This window comes from Candida jiufengensis, assembly GCF_024610255.1.
Source record: "Candida jiufengensis strain CBS 10846 chromosome Unknown scaffold4, whole genome shotgun sequence".
NCBI lineage: Eukaryota > Fungi > Ascomycota > Pichiomycetes > Serinales > Debaryomycetaceae > Lodderomyces > Lodderomyces jiufengensis.
In genome coordinates, this window is record NW_026261559.1 from 101,473 (window position 1) to 128,075 (window position 26,603).

The window sequence follows — 26,603 nt, forward strand, 5'->3', positions numbered from 1 at the left end:
AATCACTCATTAAGTTTTAACTTCACCATTCCTAGTTTCAAATATAACTTTTGTTTTTCGACGTCTATAAGCTGATAGATACGCATTACAGCTTCCAGTTTTAGACTTTATTTTCAAAATAGAATTTCTTAATTTAGTAGCACCTTTTGGTTCATCGATTTTTGTAACAACTCTCAATTGCAAATTTGACAAGCTTGTACAATTTGTAATATTTAAACATGTTAAATCTTCAATTTTGTTCTGTGAAAGATCTAAAGTTTGTAAGTTATCAGGAAATGTCTGATTGATTAACATAGTATAATTAACTTTACAATTTATTATACTTAATTGTTTTAAATTTTTCAGATTACTAAATTCTGAACTTCTCACGTAATTGAAAAATATTACCTTACATTAATCATATATGAAAGTGCAGACATTTTAGTTAGAATAAATTTAGCTCATGGAGTGTATAAAAAAATTTGATGCGGGGTACTAAAAAAAGTTAATTTATTTTTCATCGAAATATTTTTATTATAAATTAAACACAAAATAATCTTCAATAAATTGTTTGTAAATATGTTTTTTCAAACTTTTCGTTCCTTATTTTCAGTCAAAAGTTGACTTTATTGTTGATAATAGTTTTAGTCTATTCGATGATTATGTTTCCACTCCCAATTTACTTCAAATTAAAAACAATGACTACAGATTTAAGATATGCACTTTCATTTGATGTTGGGCAAGATAATACATCCACATCTAGGTTTGCACGTTCAATTTGTAGAATTATAACATCATTAAATGGATTCTTTTTTAATTGATCAAATAAATGTTGATAAATTTGATTAGTTTTCATACGATTTAAACTTCAAGAAATGATATACTATTTTTGAATTTCAGAATTTCAATGATGTTATGTTCTATATAGAGAAAAAAATTTAATTTTACACACTAAATGTTGACTCAAGTTCACAATTGATATCAGGGCAGTGGAATTTTTTAGTTGTTGGATTCAAATCACCTTGCTAACAAGCAAGGTGCTAACAAGCTGGTTTTAAATAAAATTCCAAAACTCAATTAAACGTATTCTTTCCGAATTTATCAAATTGAGAGAGAAATTGATAAATTTAGTTTGTTTATATTTGATTTAAAACAAAATTACAATGATTTTAATTCATTGAGTTTAGTCATGAAATTTTTTCGTTTTTTTGCCTTTTAATATTTTTGAAACAGATGCGGTTTGTTCCTGGTATAAAGAAACTTTTTGAAACTCCATATATTAGTAATTTGTATCATGTATTTTGTAAATTTAAAAATGTAGATTTTGCATCTCTAAATCCTTAAAAACCTATTAATTAGCTCAGAATTTTTCACTATAGACACAATATTTTAACTCATAAAAGCGTACAATACATTTAAAATTTATCAATATTATTACTAACTCCTTGAATTCACCTTAATCAAATAGTTTGATTCAAATAATATTAGCATCTTTAATGTTACTCAAACTTAGATTTCATCTTATGAATTTATTATTTACAAATTAAAAAATAAAATGTGATAATTTTATTAGGTCAAAATTATTATAAGTTTAAAAAGTTTTTTATTAAATTTTAAATATAATAGTTAATGAGTTACATTTCAATTAATAGAATGAAATAAACATTCCAATGGGAGTAAGGAAGGTAATTTGCTATTTTTTCACTTGCTTGTTTACTTCAATCATTGAGTGTAACAGGAATCATATTAATTTGAAGTAATATTCAAGTGATCTATTTAATAATTCAAGTTTTGATTTTATGTATTCGTTTTGTAAGTATCAAATGGAGATAGTAATCTGACATTTTTGGTTAGCACAGTTTACGTTTAGAATTCAAATCTACAAATTTGATCTAGTACAAAATTTTTTTGTTTAATGGTGCAAATAATGATTTGAAAAATCATAACGCGGTAGTATTATCTGCTAACGTTTAATTTAGTTTATCAGGGAGGGATGATTTTGATTAATATTTAGGCTTTTTTGTCGAATTACCAAAACCTTCCCGGGATTAAATCCTATTACCTCAAACCACATCACAGAAGGTCGATACTGATGTTAAAAACTTGTTTCAATACTTGAGACAAATATTATGGTTGTTTTTACAAACTGATTTTGTAAATTAACAGCAGAAAATTCAAATATCAATTACCTTCGCCTATACTAATCAGTAGATCATTAATCTTTGATCATAATAATCAGTCAAAAACTTTTTAGTGTAAAGACAAAACAATGATTATATATCAGAAATTCATTCATTGTATTTATATTGTACTTGTATTTCGTCTCTGTTTATAAGATCCGTCTCAGATTCAAACAATTTTAAAAAAGTGTTACTAAAATAAATTATACTCCAAAAATTACCAACAAACAAGAAATATCGTATGAAAAATCGCAGTATCAAAATTGTGAACTGATCCTCAAATAGTGATGGATAATAATCAAATTTCCTCTTAAAATAATAAATTAGTATCAGCTAGAATTAAGCCACCTCTAAAATTTAATCGGTCACTTCTACATATACAGTAATCACTTTGATACAAATTTTGAATTAACTAACTACCAATTTTAATATTCTTCTGTCACCATGTACATTATCCAATTAAAAAAGTAAATTAAAATTCAATAGTTGGTAACTTAAAAATGGTAGTTATTTGGGTTTCAGTTAATATAAAGTAATTTGTTGAGGCGAAGAGATGATTTAATTTTGAAGGGTTGGTAAATTAATTTTGCAAACTAGTTAGTTTTTTATAATTTATCTCTATATTTCACTTACATGTTGCACCTCATAAATCAGTAACTTCTATCTTGTTGTCTTCTCAAACAGATAAATGTAAACTTTGATGTTTAAGGGGGTTACTATTTTTGGAAATCTTTAATCTTGCTACCAAATACTTTCTATTATTAAAAAAGATGTTTCAGAATTTAAACTATTTTTTGTATTTAGGAAATATTGCATTTTATATTTAACATTTATATTAATCATATGAAAATTATAAATGTTTTGGGTCATAATAAAATTTATCTCATGATAATTTTTTAATGAAAATAATAAAGTGTGGGGTATTATAAAATTTAATTATCAAATTAATTTATTATAAATATAAAACAAAATAATCTTGAAAAATTAAAATTAGTTTAATCAACTTTTTTTTACGATAAGTACTTAATAGCTTTTTATTCTAATAATCATTTAGTTTTTATTTTGCATTATCCGCATGGAAGTATAAATTATTAATAATATAACATCATTAAATGGATTCTTTTTTAATTGATCAAATGAATGTTGATAAATTAATTGGTTTCTATACTATTCAAAATTCAAAGATTGATATGTATTTTATAAATTTGAAATATTAATGATGGATATATCGTAAGTAAAATCAATGAAGTTCAAAATTGAATACTGACTGTTCGCGATTCTTGAGGCATGGTAAAATCATGGTATGTTTCTGGAATTGTACAAGATTAAAATCACCTAATATCCATTTTTCGTTTTAATGAAATTCCAAAACTCATTTACATGTATTCTTTCAAAATCTATCAAATTAAGAAATAAATTGATAAATTTAGTTTGTTTATGTTTGATTTAAAATAAAATTATATTAAATTTTAATTCATTGAGTTTGATTATGAGAATCTTTTTTCAGCTTCGTAAATATGATAAATTTTCGAGAAGTTTTTCAACAGCAAAAATGTATCGTTGGTTTATGGGAAATTATGATTGAAGTATTTTCAATATACGTAATTTGTATCATGTATTTTGTAAAATTAAAAGTGTAGAGTTTGCTACTCTAAATCCTCAACAATCTATTAATTAGTTGAGCGCTATTAAATAAAAGACAGTTTTGTTCCAACTCATCAAAGCGTTTGTTATATCAAAAAGTTATCGTCCATTGTTATCAGCTCCTTGAAATTACTTTTATTAATTAGTTTACTTCAAATATGATAATACTATGTTTCACATTAACCAATAAATTTGAAATTTATCTTTAAATTTTTCATTTACAGAACAAAACAAAAAAATGTGTGTGATAAATTTAATTAAAAGTAGTACTATAAGTTGTAAAAAGATCGATTTCATTTAGCATTTCAACATAATAATCATTAATATTAATATTCAATTGATTAAATTGAAATAAGCAATTTAATGGGAGTGTGAAATTAATTTCGCTATTTTTTTATAATACTTCTTTCTTGTTTACTTGTATCATTTAGTTTAAAAGTCCGGGAATCAAATTAACTTGAAGTAATACTTAAGTGATCAATCTAATAGTTCAAGTTTCGATTTTATGTATTCTTTTTGAACGTATCAAATGAAGATAATATTTTAATATTTTTAATTAACTTTATTTACGTTTAGAATTTAAATCTACAAATTTGGCTTAGTACAAAATTTTATTGTTTAATGATGCAAATAATGATCTGAAAAATTATAACGCGTTAAAATTATCTGCTTAAGTTTAATTTTGATTCTGATCAATGTATAAGTTATTTTACATTGTTTCATTTCATAAAATTTATTGTAAAAATAATCCAAGATCTCTCGGGTATTCCATTCACTTACCCAAATTTAGTTCAAAAAAGTCTCTTCTGGTGTTGGAGTGTATAAGTACTTCTTTCATTCATTAAATATAATACCGTTGTTTTTTTGCATACTAAATTGGTAAAAGTAAAGAAGAGAATTCAAATACAGATTACCTTCACATATACTAAAAAATAAATCATTAATCTTTAATAATATTAAATAGTCAATGAACATTTAGATTTAAAAGTAAAAACATGATTGCATACTTAAATTTTATTCATTATCTCGGTCTCTTATTGATATTTGTATTTTTTCTATCAATTAAGAAATATGTTTCAGATTTAAACATTTTCAAAACTGTTATTACTAAGATGAGTAAAACTTCATAATCACCAACAAACAACAAAAACATCATATAAATGATTGTGAAAAAAAATTGTGAATTCAAGTAACTTGCATTGTGCACTTTATACTGTAGCAACATGTACCTTGTTGTCTTTTTAAACATATAAATGTACTTTGATAAACTTTTTTATGTTTAAAGGGGTTACTGTCTTTAAAAAATTTTGATTTCGCTACCAAATATTTGTAATTGTTAAAAAAGATGTTTCAAAAATTTAAAGTTTTTATATTTTAAGAAATATTACATTACATTAGATTAATCATATGAATTTACAAATGTTTTAGTTAAAATAAAATCCGCTCATGATTTCAATATAATGTGAAGTGGGGTACTTTACATTTTCTTCCATTTTTAACAAACACACTAGATTATAAATACTCAACAAAATATTCTCAAAATTTTTTTGAAAATGATCTTTCATATTAGTGTTGAAACCCAAATTATTATCAATATTATTTAGTAGTGTCAGCTTTAACTGCAATGGATTGATTTAAATTATGCTTTTTTAAATGCTCTCTGATATGAGCTTGAGCAAGAGAAGAAACTAATTCAACATCATGGTGTTTTCAATAATTGGTAAGGATATAACATCATCGAATGGATTCTTTTTCAATTGATCAAGTAAATGCTGATAAATTTGATAAGTTTTTATACTATTTAGAATTCAAAAATTGGTCTGTTATTTTTGAATTTCAAAATACTAATGATGTTATGTTATAAGTAGAGAGAAAAATTTAATATTACACATGCATTGTTGCATCAAAATTGGTACCATTATATTTTTGATTTCTAAAGATGTGGCCCGATATGTTAGTAATATGCAATCATCTGCCTTTCAATAAAATTCTAAAACTCATTTAAACGTATTCTTTCAGAATTTATCAAATTTAAGAAAGAAAATTGATAAATTTAGTTTGTTTATATTTGATTTGAAATAAAATTACATTAATTTTGATTCATTGAGTTTTACAGTTATTTTTTATTTTTCCTGTAATTTTTGGTTAAATGAGTTCATGATCCAAACAATCCAAGAATTTGTGAGGTGTTTCAATATATGTATCTTGTATCATGTATTTTGTAATTTTACAATTGTAGTTTTTGCAACTCTCTAAATCCTTAAATATCTATTAACTAAGTGAGCAATTTTAAGTGTAGAAACAATTAATTCTAACTCATCAAAGAGTTTGTTACATTTAAAAGTTATCGTCTTTTATTATCAGCTTCTTGAAATCATTTTTATTGAATAGTGTATTTCAAATACAGTAAAAACGAAATTGTTGCTTTGTGTAGAATTAATTTGTCGTTTTGATCAAAAACTGTTATCGTTTTAATAAATTTAATCTGTCGTTTAATGAATTTGTTTTGTCGCCCTACAACAAATTAATCTGTCGCTTGAGGGGTGGGATTTTAGTCGCACTTATACTATTCGGTTTTTAAACTTAAGAAATGCCAAAAATTTTGACTATACAACTAGAGATTGATTCACAAAAAAACAACAGAATATTTTCACTGGATTTATAGATTAAATTTAACAAAACGAAATTAAAATTTACTAAAAATGACAACAATTCTGTTTTTATTGTATACTGAGTAGTAAACCATTCACCTTTGATCATATTAAGTAGTCAATGAACATTTCATTGTAAAGACAAAACCATAAGTTGTACCAAAATTTCATTCATTATCTTGGCTTTTATATTGGTTTTTGTATCTTGTCTGTTGTCTACAAAATTTGTTTTAAATTTAAACATTTTTATGATAGTATCTCTAACAAGAATTATACTGCAGAAAAAAACCAACAAATAAAATATATTATATGAAAGATTGTAAAGTAAAAATTATGAGCTCATCCTTTAAAACTTGTAACGTACATGTTTCACTTTAGATTGTATCTTGTTGTCAATAAAATATTCTGACAAACTTTGAAGTTTAAGGCAGTTACTATTTTTAAAGTATCCTTGATTTTGCTACCAAATATTTTCTATTGCTTATAAAAATGTTTCAGAATTTAAACTATTTTTATATGATTATTTAAGAAATATTACATTTAACATTTAAATTTACATTTGATCATATGAAATTTACAAACGAGTATTAATTAATTTAGCTCATGATATTTTAATGAAATTTTGAAGTGGGGTATTATAAAAAAATTAATTAAATTTTTATCAAATTAATTTATTATTATAAATACAAAACAAAATAATTTTAAAAATTTATATTTAGTTTTAGCAAATTTATTTACAATAATTAATTTACATTTGAATTTTGATATCATTTCATTGATGTTTTCATTTTTTTTTTTTTCTAAGATCAACATAATATTAAATATATACTATATACACTACTACTATATAAATAATATAAGCACATGATGACACAAGCTAATTTGAATAATACTGGGAAATTTATTTATAAAAACCTCAAAGATTTTGAATAAGTTAAATTAATTTATCAGCATGGTAGCATAAACCGGTAATATTATAACATCATTAATTGGATTCTTTTTTAATTGATCAAATGAATGTTGATAAATTTAATTGGTTTCTATACTCTTTGAAATTTAAGGTTTGATATGAAATTTTTGAATTTTAAAATAGAGTGATGTTATATTATAAGTAGAGAAAAAATTAATTTGCATGTTCAATGTGGGTTTGCTAGTAGCAGCATAGTTTTATTTGATTTTTTAAAAAGATGAATTAAGTTTCATTAATGTTGACAACAAGCTGTCTTTTAATACAAGTCCAAAACTCATTTAAACGTATTCTTTCAGAATTTATCAATTAAGAGAAAAAATTGATAAATTTAGCTTGTTTGTGTTTGACTCAAAATAAAATTACATTGATTTTGATTCATTGAGTTTAATTCAAGATTTTTACTTATTTTAGATATGCCAATTTCTTGAATCAATTATTCTGATAGCAAAATATCGTTGTCTCATGGTAATTTATGACTGAAGTTCAATTTATGTAATTTGTATCATGTATTTTTACAAATGTAGATTTTGCAACTCTAAATCCTTAAAAATCTATTAGTTCACTAATTACTTGTAAGTAAAGATGCAGTTTTATTCTAACTCATCAATGTGTTTGCTACATCTAAAAGCTATCGTCATTTTAGCTCCTTAAAATCACCTCTATTAAAATAGTTATTTTTTTAAAATTTAAATATGTTTATTCAACATTATCTTGTTGATTCTTCAATTACAAAACAGAAAAAAAGTATGTTATAGTTCTATTAGGTTATAATTTATATTATAAGTTGAAAAAGATTTATTTTCATTATTAATGTCAACATAATGATCAATGAGTTAGATATCAATTAATCGTTAAGTATAAAAGTTCAGGAATTAAATAAACGTGAAATAATACTCAATTGATCAAAGTAAGGGATCAAGTCTCGATATGTGTTCTCTTTGAAGGTCACAAGCGGAGATTGTATTTTGATAATTTTAGTTAGTTTAGTTTATGTTTAGAATTTAAATTTACAGTTTCGATACTTCAAAATTATTTGTTTAATGATGCAATTATTTGAAAGATTATAAAGTGGTAGAATTATCCACTAAAGTTCAATTTGTTTTATCAGGGATGAAATTGATAAGGTATTTTATATTGTTGCAGTTCATTATATTATTGTAAGAATTTAACTAAACCTTCTAGGCAATCAATTCTATCACTCAAAACTACAACAAAAAAAAGGTCTCTATTGATGTTTAGAACAAGTTACAATAATCGTAAGACAAGAAAATTTACCAAACCTTAATGTTTGATTGTATAACCAATGAATATTTTAAAATAAAGGTAAATCCATGATTACATACTGAAATTTCATTCATTATCTTGTCTTTAATTGATATCTGAAATAAGTTATTCTGCAGAAATTATTAACAAGTTAAAATATCATATGAAAGATTATTGAACCATGTTTTTATACATGTAATTTGCAATGCGCACTTTATATTGCCTTCTTAAAACAAATAAATGTATCTTGACAAACTTTGGTGTTTAAGGGGGATTACTATTTTTAAAAATATTTAATTTCGTTACCTCTAATTTAGCTACCAATTAATTTCTATTGTTAAAAAAGATGTTTCAGATTTTGAACTTTTTGTTCATATTATTTAAGAAATATTACATTTTATATTTAACATTTTATATTTAATGCATATGAAATTTACAAATGTTTTTAGTTTAAAAAAAATTTATCTCATGAAAATTTAATTAAAATAATAAAGTGTGGGGTATTACAAACATTTAATTGTATCAAATTTATTTATTATAAATATAATACAAAATAATCTTAAAAAATTATATTTAGTTTAGTCAACTTATAAACAATAATTAACTTATTACTTTTTAATTTTAATTTTATTATCATCAAACTTTATGTTTATACGAAAGCAACGGATTTTTCTGCCAGAATGGATGAGTCGGTAAAAATATAACATCATTGAATGGGTTCTTTTTTAATTGATCAAATGAATGTTGATAAATTAGATTGGTTTCTATACTATTTGAAATTCAAAGGATCGATATGTAATTTTTGAGTTTGGAAATATCAATGATGTATATTGTAAGTAAAAACAATAAAATTTGAAATTGAATACTAACTGTTCGCAATGATTGAAGTATGGTGATATTGTTGTGTATTTTTAATCCTGTATGATATTGAAATCACCGAGAAACCATTATTCCATTTAATAAAATTTCAAAACTCATTTCAATGTATTCTTTCAAAATTTATCAAATTAAGAGAAAAATTGTTAAATTTAGTTTGTTTATGTTTGAATTAAAATAAAAATACATTGATTTTGATTCATTGAGTTTAATTTTTAGAATCCCTTTTTCATTTTCTTCTGTATAAGAAGGTAACACAAGTTCATTGATAGCAAAACGTATCGTTGGCTCATGGGAAAGTATGACTTAAATATTTTTAATGTATGTAATTTGTATCATGTATTTTTACAAATGTAGATTTTGCAACTCTAAATCCTTGAACATTTAATAGCTAACTGAGCAATTTTCACTATAAAGACATTCTAATTTAGACTCATCAAAGTGTTTGTTACATGTAAAAGTCTGTTATTATTAGCTCCTTGAAATCACTTTTCATAAATAGTTTATTTCAAATATTTTCACATTACTTAATAATATATATATAAATTTACATAATTTGACCTAATAAATTTTTCTTTTACAAAACAAAACTAAAAAATGTGTGTTGAATTAATTAGATTAAACCTTAATATTATAAAGATTGGTTTTATTATAAAATTTTAACATAATAATCAATAACTTAAAGTCAATTGATTAAATTGTAATCTGAAATTCAATGGGAATGTAAAATTAATTTTGTTGCGATTTTATAACGTTTTTAGCTAATTTACTTTAATCGTTAAAAAATTATGATATTTTTATTGTTAATACTTTTTGTATGGTAAATTTATCTTTTAGGCATTGAAGAAGATTCTGTTTAAACATATTAAATATTTTAATTGATATATTTTTCTTTGATACTTAAAGGTTCATATCATCGTTTTAATCATTTTGAATTTTGAGATCAAAAGTTGTTTTTAAAGATAATTACATTACATTTCATTTCCTAGATGACTGAAAAAGTATTTCTTTGCTCTATCAATCATACTCACAACTTGAAGTTGAATTTAAACAAATATATAAATTTAGGAATTTAATGAACTTAAAATTATACTCAAATAATCAATTTAAAGGCACATGTTTCGAATTTATTTTTTATTTGTAAATGAAACAAATAAAGACAAATACTTTTAATATTGTTTAATTTACATTAGTTATAGAATTTAAATACAAAATGTTTGAAAAAATTCATTGTTTTCTGTTTGATGTTGCAATTAATGATTCACTAATTCACAACGTGATGGTAACATTTGCCAATGTTTGAAGGAGATAATGAGAGTGGAATCAATCTGATTAGCATATATGTAATTTTGTACTCCTGTTCTTCTTTAAATCTATAAACTGTTATAATTTGATAATTTGAACATTATTGTCTTTAATCAGATAAATAAAGATGTTTTTATTCGATTTCTTATCAAACAAAATTTTAAGGGGTAAAAATTACACAAAATCAGAAAAAATAAAATTATTTCAACATGAAACAATCTTTAACATTCAACCAAAAATATTTATATAATTAATTCAATTTTCGTCTAACTTTTTTTTTTTTTTAAAAAAAAAAACATGATCATTTTTTCAACTATACAACTAAGTTGATAATCAACAAAGAGTCATTCAAAATTTCAATACCCAAAAAGTCATGTCGAAAATTGTAACAACAAAAACAATAACACCATCAGATTCAAATGATAACAATTATAAAAAAATAATTACATTCATAAATGATAAGCAACAGAACACGTCTATTCCATTTCCAATAACTTCTTCAACTAATTTAAAAATTCAAAATCCCCAGTTCATGACCACAAATATTGATTCAAATATAGATCCAAATTTAATTAATTCATCATATCCAAATCAAAATTCATTATCCTACTCAAATCAAATTTCATCAACTCCAATAAAGTTATTATCATCATCACCTCTGAAAAATTCATCATCAATTTCATTAACACAATATAATTCATCAAATTCAACATCAACTACTCCACCTTTATTAATTTCAACTCCAATTTCTTCAATCACTACTGAATATAATGATTTACAGTTATTGGGATTTAAAATAACTCAAATGCTTGTAACAATGGGTTTAGTATCTGATAAATCTGAAGGTTTAGAGGATACAGAATTAGATTCGGAATCAGAGTTAGAGTCAGAGTCAGAACTAGAATCAAATTCAAAGAGTTTTTCACAAATTTTAAATAATAAACAGAATTCACTAAAAATTACTATAAACTTAGATATATCAAAATCAAATATAACTTATTCCGTAAATTTAAATTTCAAATACGTATATAAACACAACAAATCATCAGAATTACCAATAAATCTATATATTACAAAATCAGAAATCATAAAATATTTGATGGAAAAAATTTTAAATCAATCTACAACTACTTCACAAAATTTTTACTCAATTGAATCAAAAATTAAAAAATTATTAATTTTAAAAAATATTAAATGTTTTATTAACGGATTTGAATTAGAATTATAATTATTTTTACAAACTTTTTTTTAAAAAATTAAACGGTACTTTTGAAATTAAAACTGTAAAATGTATTTAATTTGTCTCTAGTTTCTAGAATAATGACCAAAACTGGGTGGTACATCACCACTCTCCCAAATAACTTGTTTCGAACCCATTTCAAACTCCAATGAACCACCATTAGCAAATAACTTAGAATGATCAACCCAATTCTTATCCCATTTTTTACCATTAACTTTCAATGATTGAATATATATATTATCACCACTTAAATTATTAGCACTAACAACAAAAGTAGATCCATTATCTAACGTAAGTTTCAAATTTGTTACTGATGGTGATGTTATAAGATAAGTTGTAGTACCAGCTATAGGATATATTCCAATCATACTGAAAATCACCCAAGCTTGCATAGCTCCACCATCTGAATTACCAGGTAATCCATCAACACCACTCCCGAAATTTTGAGTTAAAATATAATTCACCAATTCCGAAGTTTTATATTGTTGATTTACAAAATTAAATAAAAAGGGAGTTAAAAAACTAGGTTCATTACCAACATCAGCAATTTTAGATCCATGTAATGGATATAAATCAGATATTCTTTGTACAAAACTATCATTAGATCCCACTAACAGAACAAGTGTTTGTATATCATGAGGTATTGCAAATCCATACTCTATTGGTTTCCCTTCATATTCATCATCACCCCAATAACAACCACCACATGATAATGGATCATAATTTTTAAAATTAAATGACCCATCGGAATTTTTAGGTTGAATGAATCCTTTATAATCATAACCTTTAGCAGTAGCTTCAGGATTCCATAAATTTTGCCAATTAGATGATCTCTTCAAGTATTTATTATAATCATCGTTTTTACCTAATCCTAAAGCAACTTGACTTAAAGCAAAATCATCATAACTATACTCCATAGTTCTACTAACTGATCTTGTATAATTCCTTGTAACATATCCGTATTTTAACCAATCAGGTAATGCACCACGACCTTGTTTTGTTGAAGCATCACTGGCAAATGAATCATACCAATAAGGTGGTTGGTTTTCAGCATTATTAACCATAGCAGAATACGCGTCTGACCAATTAATTCCAGATATATTTTTAACAAATGCATCAGCCATAACTATATCTGAATTTGATCCACCTTGAGTTCTACCATTTTGATTAGCTGAGCGTCCATCAGGTGTCCAACCTTCATTTAAATATATATTCGTAAGTGATTGAACAATTTCTGAACCTCTACGAGGATTAACAATGTTTATTAATGGGTTTAAACATCTGAACGTATCCCAAATAGTAAAAAAATCATCATAATAAACTTGGGAAGTGGACCAACCCGAATTTGGATTCTCTCCTGTCTTATTTGATGGAATTAAATGAGTTCCATATAAATTGGTATAAAATTTGTCAATTAATGAATTATTAAAACTTGAAATTTGAAACTTATTAAATACTTCATTTAACCAAATTTGTTGAGTTTCTTCAACTAATGAATAGAAATCTTGGTTATGGTTAATATTATCACATGCTTGAGTTGTTGAAATGAATGATATACCAGCATGACTAATAACTTCTTGTTGATGACCAAAATTAAAAATTAATCCAAATGAATCGTCTTGAGTTGTTGAAGAAGTACTAAATTGATTTTGAGTTTCTCCATTTTTATCAAATTTTGAAACTGATTGAGCTGGTGTTGAAAAATTTGAACAAAAATATATAGTCCATGGTTCTTGATCACCCCAACCTCCCTTTATTGTAGTTTGTCCAATGTATCCATTGGTGGTAGCATCAATTGATCCATTTACAAAATATTGTGTCCACCATGGTCTATTTGGAGCAGTTAAATGATGTGAAACATTTACCAATACTTTAGAATCTTGAAAGTTATCATTAAAATTATATTTTAAAATCCCATACCTTTCACCAGCTGTCAATTCAATATTTATTTTACTTGTGGTGTTTACTGCATAATATCCAACTTTAGCAGAATCAGGTTGGGATCGACTCAATGTAACTTCTTCACCATTTGAATAATCTCCATAAAATGGTAATTGAGAAACAACTCCATATTCAGGTGCACCACCAGTTCCACTTTCATGCATCATTGATATACCATTAATAACTCCACCAGGTGCATAACCAGAATAAGGATTACCAAATTTGGAATCCAATACATCAACTCCAATTTTAGCCATTCCAAAAGGACGAGTTACTCCTGGAAACATATTACCTCCATTTTCAGTACCATAAAATAAATCAACATGATCTAATGGATTTATACCATTTTTATTTGAAATTTTAGTTTGTCCTTTCTTTTTAGTTGGTGCTGCTAGTATAAATGAAATCAAATAAAATATTAATATCATTGAATCGATATAGTATCTCTCAATAAAATCATTTTGAATACATTAACATGATATCATTGAGTTTATATGATCAACTAAAAAGGTTTGAAATTATTGAAAAATCACGAAACGTGGGGCAAAAGTATATCTAATTTTTGATCCAATAATGTTATAACAAACTAATAATGGCCCTGAAATTATAATTCATGTTGTAATCTGATAAACAATAACACGTAAATCGGCATAATAAATAAAATATTAAAGTAGTAAAGTAATAGTAAACTAACTATTAGTAAATTATTAGGCTTTATTGAAATCTAACAATATAAGTCAAGTACAATTGATTTAAAACGCAATTATTAAACTCGGTAAATGCCTTTGTATTTTCTTGATATGTTCCATTACTTATTTTGATTCAATCTATTTTTAGTTATGCTATAAGAATTATATATTGTGGCATTTGTTCTGAATCATTTTGATGAGTCTTTTGTGATCAATTGACCAAATTGAGTCTCATGAAGTGATATAACCATTAAGGCGGATGAGTATCAATTGATGAACTAATGTCTAATTCGTCATCATTGAACGAGTACATTAATTGACAAAATAATTAAATTTCATATGCAACATTGATTTAAACAAATTTAGTTGTGAAATTATAAAGACTATTTCCTAAATTATTAATTTGTTATTTCTGATTGTATTGTTTGTTTTTTTATTTAGTTAAATAAACGTTATTATGGAATATTTGATTTTGTGTAATTAGTATACGAATCAATTGGTAGTTTTCTTATTTAATCAATTCCCACTTTCTTTTAGGAATTAATTAGTCAATTATAATTAACATTTTAGTCTTTTCATATATAAAAGTTCACATTATTCGACAAACTAGATAAATTTAATTACTTCTTCAAACCTATCAGACTTTGAAGATAAATCTTGAATTCTTCTTTTTTTTCTAATGAATCATTTTTTTTTTCATTTAAAATCAATTATAAACCTTGTTCGCATTTGTTCAAAATTTTAAAACGTGTTACCAATAATTAGCCAGAACAAAACACAAAATAAAAAGAACAATTAAGTAAAGAAGAAGAAGAAGAACTTTTAAAAAAGGTTCAATTTCTTGATTCGGTTAATTAATTAAGCACATGTGGTAAGTTTATTTTCAAGTATTGTTTATTCATTTCTTATAATTTCTCATTCTAAGGACTTGTTGTCTCTTTGATTTTCAATCTGATAAGAATTCTTTTACTACAGTTGACAACCAAATACAATGAAAAAATTTTTAGATAACTTTGCTGTTATCTTTATTATTTGGTTCATGTAAACCCACATGGGTTGAGTTTATAACGTAGATGAGAGTTCCCACAATTTCACCATTGAATAAATCATAATGTAGATCTCTTAATATTCAAAACATAGTACACATCCACACTATTATTACTAACCAGGAAATTAAATACCGATTCGAAATAATTATGTAGTATTCTTACACGATTATTATAATATCAATACAAACTCTACGGAAGATTAAGGAATCTGACTATGGAGTGAACTATCAAAATAATTAATAATTATATTTTGGTAAAGTATGAAATCAAACTTATAATAAATCATTCAACTAAAATATTTTAATTACTAATAATAATAGGATTATTATATTATACTTGAATTAAAATAATAATAAAAAAGCGAGATGATCTATGATGTAATAGATTTCCTAATTTACTTATTTCTAACAACGTGACTATTGCAGGAACAAACTTATTCAAAGAACGTTAAATCATCCACTAAAATACTAAATTAGGAGCAGGATAGGAGTAGAGTATAATTTAGTTTATTTTTCTTTTTAGGATAAAACCATTTTTAAAGAATTAATATAAAACCAACATCACACAAAAAAAAAACTTTTTCACTAACTAGAATTTAAACTAAACTATACATCAGAAGCGCGATTTAATTGCGCTTCCAATTTTTTTACTTATAGTAATTAAAATAATTAATCACTTTTTTCAAATTTAAAGTGAAGAAAATACTGAGATTAAAATCAAAAACTTGAATCAAAATAAGTTAAAAAATATACCCAAGAGATTTTGAGACCTCATTAATCCCCATAATTTTGTAATAAAAAAGAAAGAAAATAGAAGAAATTAAAAAATTTATAAAAATTATGAGCACTTCTTTTTTTTTCCTTTAAAATTTATATGGGTAAAATTTTATTAACATATCCGAATTATTTTACCCTACAATACCAAGGATATAATATAAATTTAAGAGGTTTTTTAATAAATTATTTTATACAATCGGATATAGTAATAAAGGGTATACTTGAAGATCATTAATGCAAATTAGAGTTGTACATTATAGGCCCCCTCGTTCCACTGAAATTTCGGTTAATAATCGATAAAATTTATTCTTTAAATAATGTTGGAATAAATATAATTCAATATACGAAACTAAAATTAAATTGTAAAAGCCTTCTTTTTTAGTCTATTAATTAAAAAAGTCAAATTTTATCAGAGATGAAACTTGATACAATAAATTATTTACAAATTTCCAATTAATTCTAAAATTAGAGTTTTAATGATCTTGTGCAGTTTTAGTAACACTGCTAGAATAACAAAAAAAATCAATGACTCTAGACTAGATGGCGCAGGAATTAAACGAAGATCCTTACTCTAATAAGGGTAAATTGTAATGTTTCATTTCAGATTTAAATAGATTATCAATGGCTGTAATTTCGTATTGAATTACTTATTTGGTTCTTCACTTGTATTTGATTATTGAAATTATACATAAATAACTGAATTTATTGATCATCAATCTATAAATAGTAGTATTGATTAATAGTAGATCAATATTAGTAATTCATACCATCTATATTATTGTTACTATATTTTTAAGATAGTAGTATTATTTACTAATCATTTAAATATTCCTCTTTTTTCATTTCATCTACTTGTTCAAATTTTTTCTTAATCTTTATTCGATTTCAATTCATAAATATAATATTTCCTTAATACAGTTATTATTAATTACTATAGTGTCATAATATTAAAAAATATCATCATTTTTAGTTATTTTAACAAATATTTAATATTACTACGACTAATATTATAAATCTATAATATTAACATAAATTGTTTATATATAATTATTTATATCATTTATTTACACTTACTTTTCAAATTGTCAATTTCAATCGGTTCAAGTTCAATCTCAACAACTTTCGAACAAATTAATTACAATACTTTGTACTTACCTTGATTAATTATTTGTAATACATTTAGTAATAATACTTTACATCATTAATAATAATTTTCTTTCTAATTTAAGAAAAAAATTAATTTTAAAAATACCTCAAAATTTATTATTTTATTATAATAAATTTAATTGTCACATTCATCTTACAACCAAAAAATACAAGAAAATTTATTTACAACCAACCAACCAAATTATTTATTATCAATTTATATATCCCCACTTGTTTCATATTTGATTCAACTTATTAAAAACTATAGATCATCAATTTTCAATTATCATTATATAAATATATATAAAACTACAGAAAAAACAAGAATATTATACATATAAAATTTATATAAAAGAAAATCACGCTACATTATTAAATTATAAATCAAACAATTTAACAAATCAAAATGGGTGATTCGTCAACTAAACCTCCAGGTAAATTATCAAAATTAGGTAGTAAATTATTTGGTAAATCATCAACAAATTTACCAACTTTACAACTGATTGAAGAATCCAAGAAACAGCAACAACAACAACAAAAATCACCAGAATCTATATCATCTCAATCACAACAACAAAATAATATATCACCAATAACATCTAATCCAACTCAAAAAAACCCTATATCAAATGATGAAGATTTTATACTATCTCAAGTTGAAAATGATGATGTATCAGAATTACGACATATAAAACAACCTCAACCTCAAAAACCAATCACCACCACCGCCACCACCACCACCACCACAACAAACGGAGTAATGAATAATTCAAATAGTTCATCACCGAAATTAACATCAACAAGGTCTCAATCTCCAATTAATAATAATCAAATAGTATCTACAACAACTTCACCAATACTGATTTCATCATTAGATCAAAAATTAAAAAGATCAAATTCAACTACTACTGCAAATTCAAATCAAAATAATTCTTCAATTATAACTGAAAAACCATTATCAAATAGACCATCTCCATCAGTTTCAAGATCATCTTCTAAAAAAATTCAACAATTAAAATCACAACCAAGTACATCAACAACTCCTCAATTTAATAAATCTAAAAATGAATCAACCACTTCCCTTGTATCTCAAACACCTCAACAACAACAACAACAACAACCTCAATTACCAAGATTTGTAATGTTGGAAGATGGAAATCATGAACATCATTTAAAATCAGCTAAAAGACATGAAAAGTTATCAAATATGTTGAAAGATTTATTAGGTGCTAAAAAATTAAGAGATGGTGCTAAATCTGCAGTCCCTGATATTTTACAAGGTGCAATGCAATCTTCAACTTCTCAATTACAATCATCACAAAATCAACAAATTCAACAACAATCACAATCACAAGTAAAACCACCAACTTTATTTGCTGGATTAGTAAATCAAGTTAGAAACCATACTTCACCTTATCATCAACCAGGTACTACTGAAACTGTAAATCATAGCAATACCACCACCACAGGACCTGATTGTAGATCATTTGTTGAAAAATATGGGAGATGTCAAGAAGTTATAGGTCGAGGATCATTTGGAGTTGTTAGAATATCACATAAAAAAATAGAATCAGCTGATCAAAGTCAATTTCTTGAAAATGGATCCACTACAACCACTCAAACAGAAACTACTCCACAATTAACATCAACATCATCAGTTAATTCTTTAGTACCATCTCAACAACAGCTACAACAACAAGAAAAACTATATGCAGTAAAAGAATTTAAAAAGAAACCATCAGAAAGTGAAAAAAAATATAATAGAAGATTAACTTCAGAATTTTGTATATCATCATCTTTAAAACATCCAAATATAATAGATACTCTTGATTTATTAAAAGATGCAAAAGGAGATTATTATGAAGTTATGGAATTTTGTTCAGGTGGTGATTTATATACATTAATTATAGCATCTGGAAAATTAGAATATGCAGAAGCTGATTGTTTTTTTAAACAATTAATACGTGGAGTTAATTATATGCATAATATGGGAGTTGCTCATCGAGATTTAAAACCAGAAAATTTATTATTAACTCAACTGGGACAATTAAAAATTACAGATTTTGGAAATTCTGAATGTTTTAAAATGGCATGGGAAACTGAAATTCAATTTTCAGAAGGTATATGTGGATCATCACCCTATATAGCACCTGAAGAATTTACTCAACTGACTTTTGATCCAAGATGTGTTGATATTTGGTCATGTGGAGTTATATATATGGCAATGAGAACAGGTCGACAATTATGGAAATTAGCTGATCCTCAAAAGGATGAATTTTTTGAAGAATATTTAACAAAAAGAAAAGAATCTTCAGGTTATGAACCTATTGAATCATTAAAAAGAGCAAGATGTAGAAATGTTATTTACCTGATATTAGATCCTAAACCAGAAAGAAGAATTACTGGGAAACAAATTTTAAATAGTGAATGGGGTAGAGAAATTAAAGTTTGTGATGCTGGTGATGCTAAAACTAATTAAATGGTACTTTGAGGTGGATTAGATTATATTTATTTATAGTTTGTTATAGCTTTTTAAAGTCTGTTAATTTTTTTTTTTTTTTTATATTTCGAAGTTTTTGCTTACAGTCACTTTCGCCTATTAAGGACCTATCCAATTTAAAAGGTCAAAAATGTTTAAAATATCAAGATAATTGATTAAACATCACAGAAATTACTTCTTTCATAGATCTGATATGTACATTACATGTGTAAAATCATTCAGATCTAAAGTCTTTGTAGATAAAAGCAATTTGACGCGTGTAAAATTAAGATTTGGTTATTTAATTTCTTTTTTTTATGTAGTGTTGTATTCTCTATTTACTTTATTAAGAAAATAGACGATTTATTATACAACAATAACAACACTTATAACATTTTTGATTTTAGCAACAAAAGCACATTCGTCAAATCACATTTATTATCCAGAAAGTTAGTCAGTTTTATCATACACTTTGTCAGTATCGAAATAGTATTTGATAACTCCCCCCTTACTTAATTTGGAAATATTATATTTAAGTTTATTATATGAGATCAAGATCTAAGAAATAAAAATCACCCTAATATATATCAACAATAAAACAAACCAATTTTAAAAACCTCAATTACTGCAAAAATTTTCCAAATAATTAAATAATGGTAGAATTATCAGATTATCAAAGACAAGAAAAAGTAGGAGAAGGAACATATGGAGTTGTATATAAAGCATTAGATACAAAAAATAATAATCGTATAGTTGCATTAAAAAAAATTAGATTAGAATCAGAAGATGAAGGAGTCCCATCAACAGCAATAAGAGAAATTTCATTATTAAAAGAAATGAAAAATGATAACATTGTAAGATTATATGATATAATACATTCAGATTCTCACAAGCTTTATCTTGTGTTTGAATTTTTAGATTTAGATTTAAAAAAATATATGGAATCTATACCACAGGGAACTAATGTTGGATTAGATTCTCAAATGATTAAAAGATTTATGTTACAATTAATAAAAGGTATAAAACATTGTCATTCTCATCGTATATTACATCGTGATTTAAAACCTCAAAACTTGTTGATTGATAAAGAAGGAAATTTAAAATTAGCTGATTTTGGATTAGCAAGAGCTTTTGGTGTACCTTTAAGAGCTTATACTCATGAAGTTGTTACTTTATGGTATAGAGCTCCTGAAATTCTTTTAGGTGGGAAACAATATTCAACAGGAGTAGATATGTGGTCAGTTGGTTGTATATTTGCAGAAATGTGTAATAGAAAACCATTATTTCCAGGAGATTCAGAAATTGATGAAATTTTTCGTATATTTAGAATTTTAGGAACACCAAATGAATTAATATGGCCAGATATAAATTATTTACCTGATTTTAAACAAGGGTTCCCACAATGGAAAAAGAAAAATTTGGCGGAATATGTACCAAGTTTAGATAATGATGGGTTGGGGTTATTAGAAGAAATGTTAGTTTATGATCCATCAAAAAGAATTAGTGCAAAAAGAGCTTTAATTCATCCTTATTTTAAAGAAACTAATAATTTTTTAAATCATCAACAACATCCTCAACAACAACAACATATACATGGAGATAATATGATTAATGAAACTTTTTCAAAATCTATTATAATGGGGTAATTATTAATTCTCAAAAGCATTAAATCAAAATATTTACATACTAGAATTAAAAATTACAATTTTGGAAGTTATTAAAAATTTAAATTAGAGTTAAAATTTACAAAAAATGTATAAAAGAAAGTAGTCATTATTATCATTATATTATTTATTGGAAAATTCATTAATTAGCAAAGAAAATAACAATCCAGTCTAAATCAATTTAGATCTTATATAATAAGATAATAAAATTAATAAAAGAGCTGAAAATATAATTTTCATTGCGTCATTTGTAGTATTTGATTTTGTTGTTATTGATGTAGGATATCCATGTTTAACGTTATTAATTTCTGTTTCTTCTAAATTCGATTTATTGTCTTTTATTGAATCAACTTTTGATACTCTATGTGATGATGAACTTGAATTTAAATTACTTAAACTTCTATAATTATCTTCTATATCTTTTTTATGTACAATCTTGTCAATCTTTCCTATATCTACGACCAGCGTAGTATCTAATTCTATTTCTTTTGTAATTTTTAAATTTTTATCTTCTAAATGAGGTAGATTATTTTGTCCTTGATTATCTAATTGTATAATTGGGTGTTCTGTGTTTATTAATTCAAATGAATATGCAGTTGCATTATTTGTAGTTTCTATTTCTGACATTATTATTGGTATATCTAAATTTTGACTTGATTTAACTGTGTTGGAAACTTCTTTTGGATTTAGTTTTAATTTGAAATAAATTTCTTCATCTTTTTCACTTAATTTTGTATTTATTAAATTGAATTTTTGATTGTCATAAGTAGTTGTTGAATTTGTATTATCTTTGTCATAAACTTTGTGAATTTTTGAGGTTGGTAAATGCAGATGAAGTTCATTACTTAAACATTCAATTTTATTTAATAAATTTGTTTGACTATAGTTTAATCTAACAATACTATCCTCGATTTCATTATTTTGAATTTTAATCAATAAAATTTCATTTTCTAAATAATTAAAATTATTATTTAATTTATAATGTAAATCTTCAATATCTTGTAATTGTTCTTTAATAAAATTAGAATTACTAATTATTGAAGAAAATGATGATTTCTTATTAATATTAAAATTTTTATTGTACAACAAGACTTCTTCATCTGGTGGTGATGATGCCAAAATTTTATTTTCCATTAATGTTGATGTTTCATCTTCTGAATCATATAATGATATACTGTCTTCATTGCTAGTTTGTAGTAGTGGATTAATTGGACTAAATTCATTATTTTGATGAGGTGCATTAAGACTGACGTTTGGACTTATTGATGATGCTTTTACTATAGGTGATTCGTTTATTTCTATGGGGAATAATGGACTATGTGGTGATTGCTGTATGTACCTGGGTTCATTGGGTATTGGAGTTTTTGTAATATGTAATGGTGATGATTTTGAAAATTTAATTTTAAGTGGAGTGGTTGGAGAACTCATTAAAATTTCAGTGAAATGGTTGATCTGAAGTTTAATCTATATATGATTGATGCTATTAAATGCTTGATAATTTTTTTTAAATGATGAATGATTTAGGTTGGGTATGTAACCAACAAATATTACGTATAAAATGTGTTAATATATGCTAGGAACTTTTTAATTGACCGTATCTCCAATAATGCAATAAAATTACAGATGAGCTAAATGCTGATATGACAGGCTTAAAAACTTATGATGATGACAACTAAATATTAAAGTTATTAAAAGTTTAAGAAAATGAATGATATTAAAAAAATAAAAAAAAATAAAAATATTCTTTTATAATTTGTTATGTGCCACAAAATCAAAAAATTCCTTCTACTATAAAATACGAGAGTAAAAAAGTTTATTTACAAATTGTATTAATTTACACTACTCAATACTACTTAATTAGGAATAGTAATTGAATTATGTTTTTTATCAACAGAGATATTTATAAATAGATACTATGTAATGAGATTACACGTTGCTGATCTAAGAATGTTTGCTGTCTTGTAATTAGTTTTCACAGAGTCAAGTCTTGATCAATGGTTTCAGAACAGTTTTTATCGAAGTCGGTAGAACTAAAAACGTTAGACACAAGCTAAGCTAAACAATTCATTGTTAGACATCACAAGGATCGACAACTAAATTTTTAGCCACAACCTTTGGATTTCAACCTCAGCTTTTAATCTAAAATTTAATATAATCTTTTAAATATTTTAAGTAATGTCAAAAATTTCCCAATGTCGTGTAAAAAGTTTTCAGTCAATAAAATTACATTTTAAGACAACCAAATTGAAATATTGTGTAATAATAAAATTATTATTCTACTAACAATAGAAACATATTTAATACGTAACAACAATACCCGTATAATTGATTAAAACCACATCTAATAATGTCATACGAATCACATAAAGGAGGAAGAGGTGGATCAGAAAATAGTAGTGGTGGATATGATTCACATTCATCAGCATATAAAGATGATTATTATCAAAATGGTTCATCATCATATAGAGGTGGGTATAGAGGACGAGGTAGAGGAGCACCATATAGAGGTAGTTCAAGAGGTTCATATAGTGGATCGTATTATGGTGGAAGTAGTAGAGGTGGTAGTAGTTATAGAGGTGGATCTTCAAGAGGTGGTTATTATAATAAATATGGGTCAAGTTATAATAATTATGATAATCGAAGTGGATCATATACTGAATATAATAGTCGAGAAGATGGTGGATATGGAGAACAAGATAAAAATATAGAAGAACCAGAAACTGAAGAACAAAATGAATCAATAGATCAACAATCATCACATCATAGTGGATCTTTTCCATCATCATCATCATCATCATCATATAGAGGTAGTTCATATAGAGGTGGTTATAAAAGTCGGAATGGTTCATATAATGGATCATATCAACCACATTCATCATCATCACATTCACCAACAACTCATGAACCTCATTCAGGTGGAGATTATTATAAACAAGGAGGAACAGTAGATAAAAATTCAAGACATTATAAAGAATTTTTACATGAAAAAAAATTAAAAGATTTTACAAATCCATGGATTAATATTTTAAATATTCAGGATGAAAATTTACAAAATAATTTAGAAAAAAAATATATTGAACAAACAAAATTAGATGAAACTATTTTAAATTTACAAAAACAAAAATTAAAATTAGAAATGTCTATGAAAAGTTTAGAAAATTATGGTAAACGTGAAGAACTTCATGTTCAATTAACTTCTGAAAAATTGGATGAATTTGTATATATATAAAGTTTTAATTTAATTAATGATGATGATAATGAAAAATACCATTACTGCGAGAATTACTCGATCTCTCTCATTGAATAAGCTTAGAACTGAAATTTGCCGAAAATAATTTGTATTCTCTAAATTGGTGTTTGTATTTTTTAAGGATAGTTTCAAAATTATCCGGACTTTTTCCACAACAAAAAAAAACATTAAAAAATATCAATACAAATAACACTTCTTTTAATTCTAATATAATATCATACACCATCAACATGTCATCATCAATTGATATCTTCAAAACAGTAGATGATCTATTACAATCAATAACAACAAACAAAATAGCATATTATGGATTATTAGTTGCATTATTAGTTGGTGTATTTAAATTAACTACTTTCACATTATCTTTTGGTACACTTTTATTTGAATTATTTATAAAACCATCAGTTGATTATAAAGTATATGGAGCAAATAGTGGGAAATTTGCAGTGGTCACTGGTGCATCAGATGGAATTGGTAAAGAATTTGCTTTACAATTGGCTAAAAAGGGTTTTGGAATCGTTTTAGTTTCTAGAACTCAATCTAAATTAGAAATTTTAGCTACTGAAATTGAAACCAAATATAAAGTTGATACTAGAATTATTGCATTTGATGCAACAACTGATTCAGAAGAAAACTATGAAAAATTAAATAAATTAATTTATGATTTACCTATAACTATATTAATTAATAATGTTGGACAATCTCATTCTATACCAGTTCCATTTTTAGAAACTACTACAAAAGAATTACAAAATATTATAACTGTTAATAATTTAGCAACTTTAAAGATAACACAAATTGTTGCACCAATAATTGCTAAAACTGTGGGTAAACATGATTCAAAAATAAAAGGTTTAATATTAACAATGGGATCATTTGCAGGTTTAATTCCAACCCCATATTTAGCTACTTATTCAGGTTCAAAGGCTTTTTTACAAGAATGGTCAAATGCATTAGCTGGAGAATTGGCATCTGATCATATTGATGTTGAATTAATTATATCTTATTTAGTTACATCAGCAATGTCCAAGATAAAAAGAACTTCACTTGCTATACCATCTGCTAAAAAATTTGTAACTTCAGCTTTAAGTGGTGTTGGAACAAGAAATGGTGCACAAGAAAGGTTTGCTACTTCTACTCCATATTGGGTTCATGCTTTAATGCATTTTGGAATTGTTAATACTGTTGGTACTTATTCAAAAATTGCAAATAGTATTAATTACAAAATGCATAAAGATATTAGAATTAGAGCTTTGAAAAAACAAGCAAGATTATCTAATACTTCTAATTCTGGTGTTGAAAAAATTGAATAAGTGATGATGATGTATATATTGTTTATTAAATATTCTAAATATAAAAGAGAAAATTATGAATATAATGTTAAATATTTCGTACATTTATTAGTATAACGTAAACTAAATAAATACAAAACTAAAAAATCTCTCAAAGATTAAAGCCCAAAAACTAAGCAAAAAGAATTGAAATAAAAATAAGTCAGTAA

At 24.8% G+C, this 26,603-nt stretch overlaps 8 protein-coding genes across 8 annotated transcripts; 5 read left to right on the forward strand and 3 right to left on the reverse strand. All coding sequences in view use genetic code 12, as the record gives it.

Annotated features, from left to right (window-relative positions):
• Window positions 1-9: 9 nt before the first annotated feature.
• Window positions 10-294, reverse strand: KGF54_001985 (uncharacterized protein; the record flags this gene model as incomplete). The annotated part of the gene is made up of 1 exon (XM_051762414.1): window positions 10-294. The coding sequence occupies one exon, from the start codon at window positions 292-294 to the stop codon at window positions 10-12; it is 285 nt and encodes a 94-aa protein (XP_051620497.1).
• Window positions 295-11,400: 11,106 nt separating this feature from the next.
• Window positions 11,401-12,096, forward strand: KGF54_001986 (uncharacterized protein; the record flags this gene model as incomplete). Its single annotated transcript, XM_051762415.1, has 1 exon — window positions 11,401-12,096. The coding sequence occupies one exon, from the start codon at window positions 11,401-11,403 to the stop codon at window positions 12,094-12,096; it is 696 nt and encodes a 231-aa protein (XP_051620498.1).
• Window positions 12,097-12,173: 77 nt separating this feature from the next.
• On the reverse strand, window positions 12,174-14,477 carry KGF54_001987 (uncharacterized protein; the record flags this gene model as incomplete). The annotated part of the gene is made up of 1 exon (XM_051762416.1): window positions 12,174-14,477. One exon carries the CDS (start codon window positions 14,475-14,477, stop codon window positions 12,174-12,176), a length of 2,304 nt encoding a protein of 767 aa, XP_051620499.1.
• Window positions 14,478-18,115: 3,638 nt separating this feature from the next.
• Window positions 18,116-20,188, forward strand: KGF54_001988 (serine/threonine protein kinase; the record flags this gene model as incomplete). The annotated part of the gene is made up of 1 exon (XM_051762417.1): window positions 18,116-20,188. One exon carries the CDS (start codon window positions 18,116-18,118, stop codon window positions 20,186-20,188), a length of 2,073 nt encoding a protein of 690 aa, XP_051620500.1.
• A 653-nt stretch (window positions 20,189-20,841) lies between these two features.
• CDC28 (cyclin-dependent serine/threonine-protein kinase) lies at window positions 20,842-21,834 on the forward strand (the record flags this gene model as incomplete). Its single annotated transcript, XM_051762418.1, has 1 exon — window positions 20,842-21,834. One exon carries the CDS (start codon window positions 20,842-20,844, stop codon window positions 21,832-21,834), a length of 993 nt encoding a protein of 330 aa, XP_051620501.1.
• A 189-nt stretch (window positions 21,835-22,023) lies between these two features.
• On the reverse strand, window positions 22,024-23,280 carry KGF54_001990 (uncharacterized protein; the record flags this gene model as incomplete). Its single annotated transcript, XM_051762420.1, has 1 exon — window positions 22,024-23,280. The coding sequence occupies one exon, from the start codon at window positions 23,278-23,280 to the stop codon at window positions 22,024-22,026; it is 1,257 nt and encodes a 418-aa protein (XP_051620502.1).
• Window positions 23,281-24,199: 919 nt separating this feature from the next.
• KGF54_001991 (uncharacterized protein) lies at window positions 24,200-25,081 on the forward strand (the record flags this gene model as incomplete). The annotated part of the gene is made up of 1 exon (XM_051762421.1): window positions 24,200-25,081. One exon carries the CDS (start codon window positions 24,200-24,202, stop codon window positions 25,079-25,081), a length of 882 nt encoding a protein of 293 aa, XP_051620503.1.
• Window positions 25,082-25,332: 251 nt separating this feature from the next.
• KGF54_001992 (ketoreductase) lies at window positions 25,333-26,415 on the forward strand (the record flags this gene model as incomplete). Its single annotated transcript, XM_051762422.1, has 1 exon — window positions 25,333-26,415. One exon carries the CDS (start codon window positions 25,333-25,335, stop codon window positions 26,413-26,415), a length of 1,083 nt encoding a protein of 360 aa, XP_051620504.1.
• Between the last annotated feature and the right edge of the window lie 188 nt (window positions 26,416-26,603).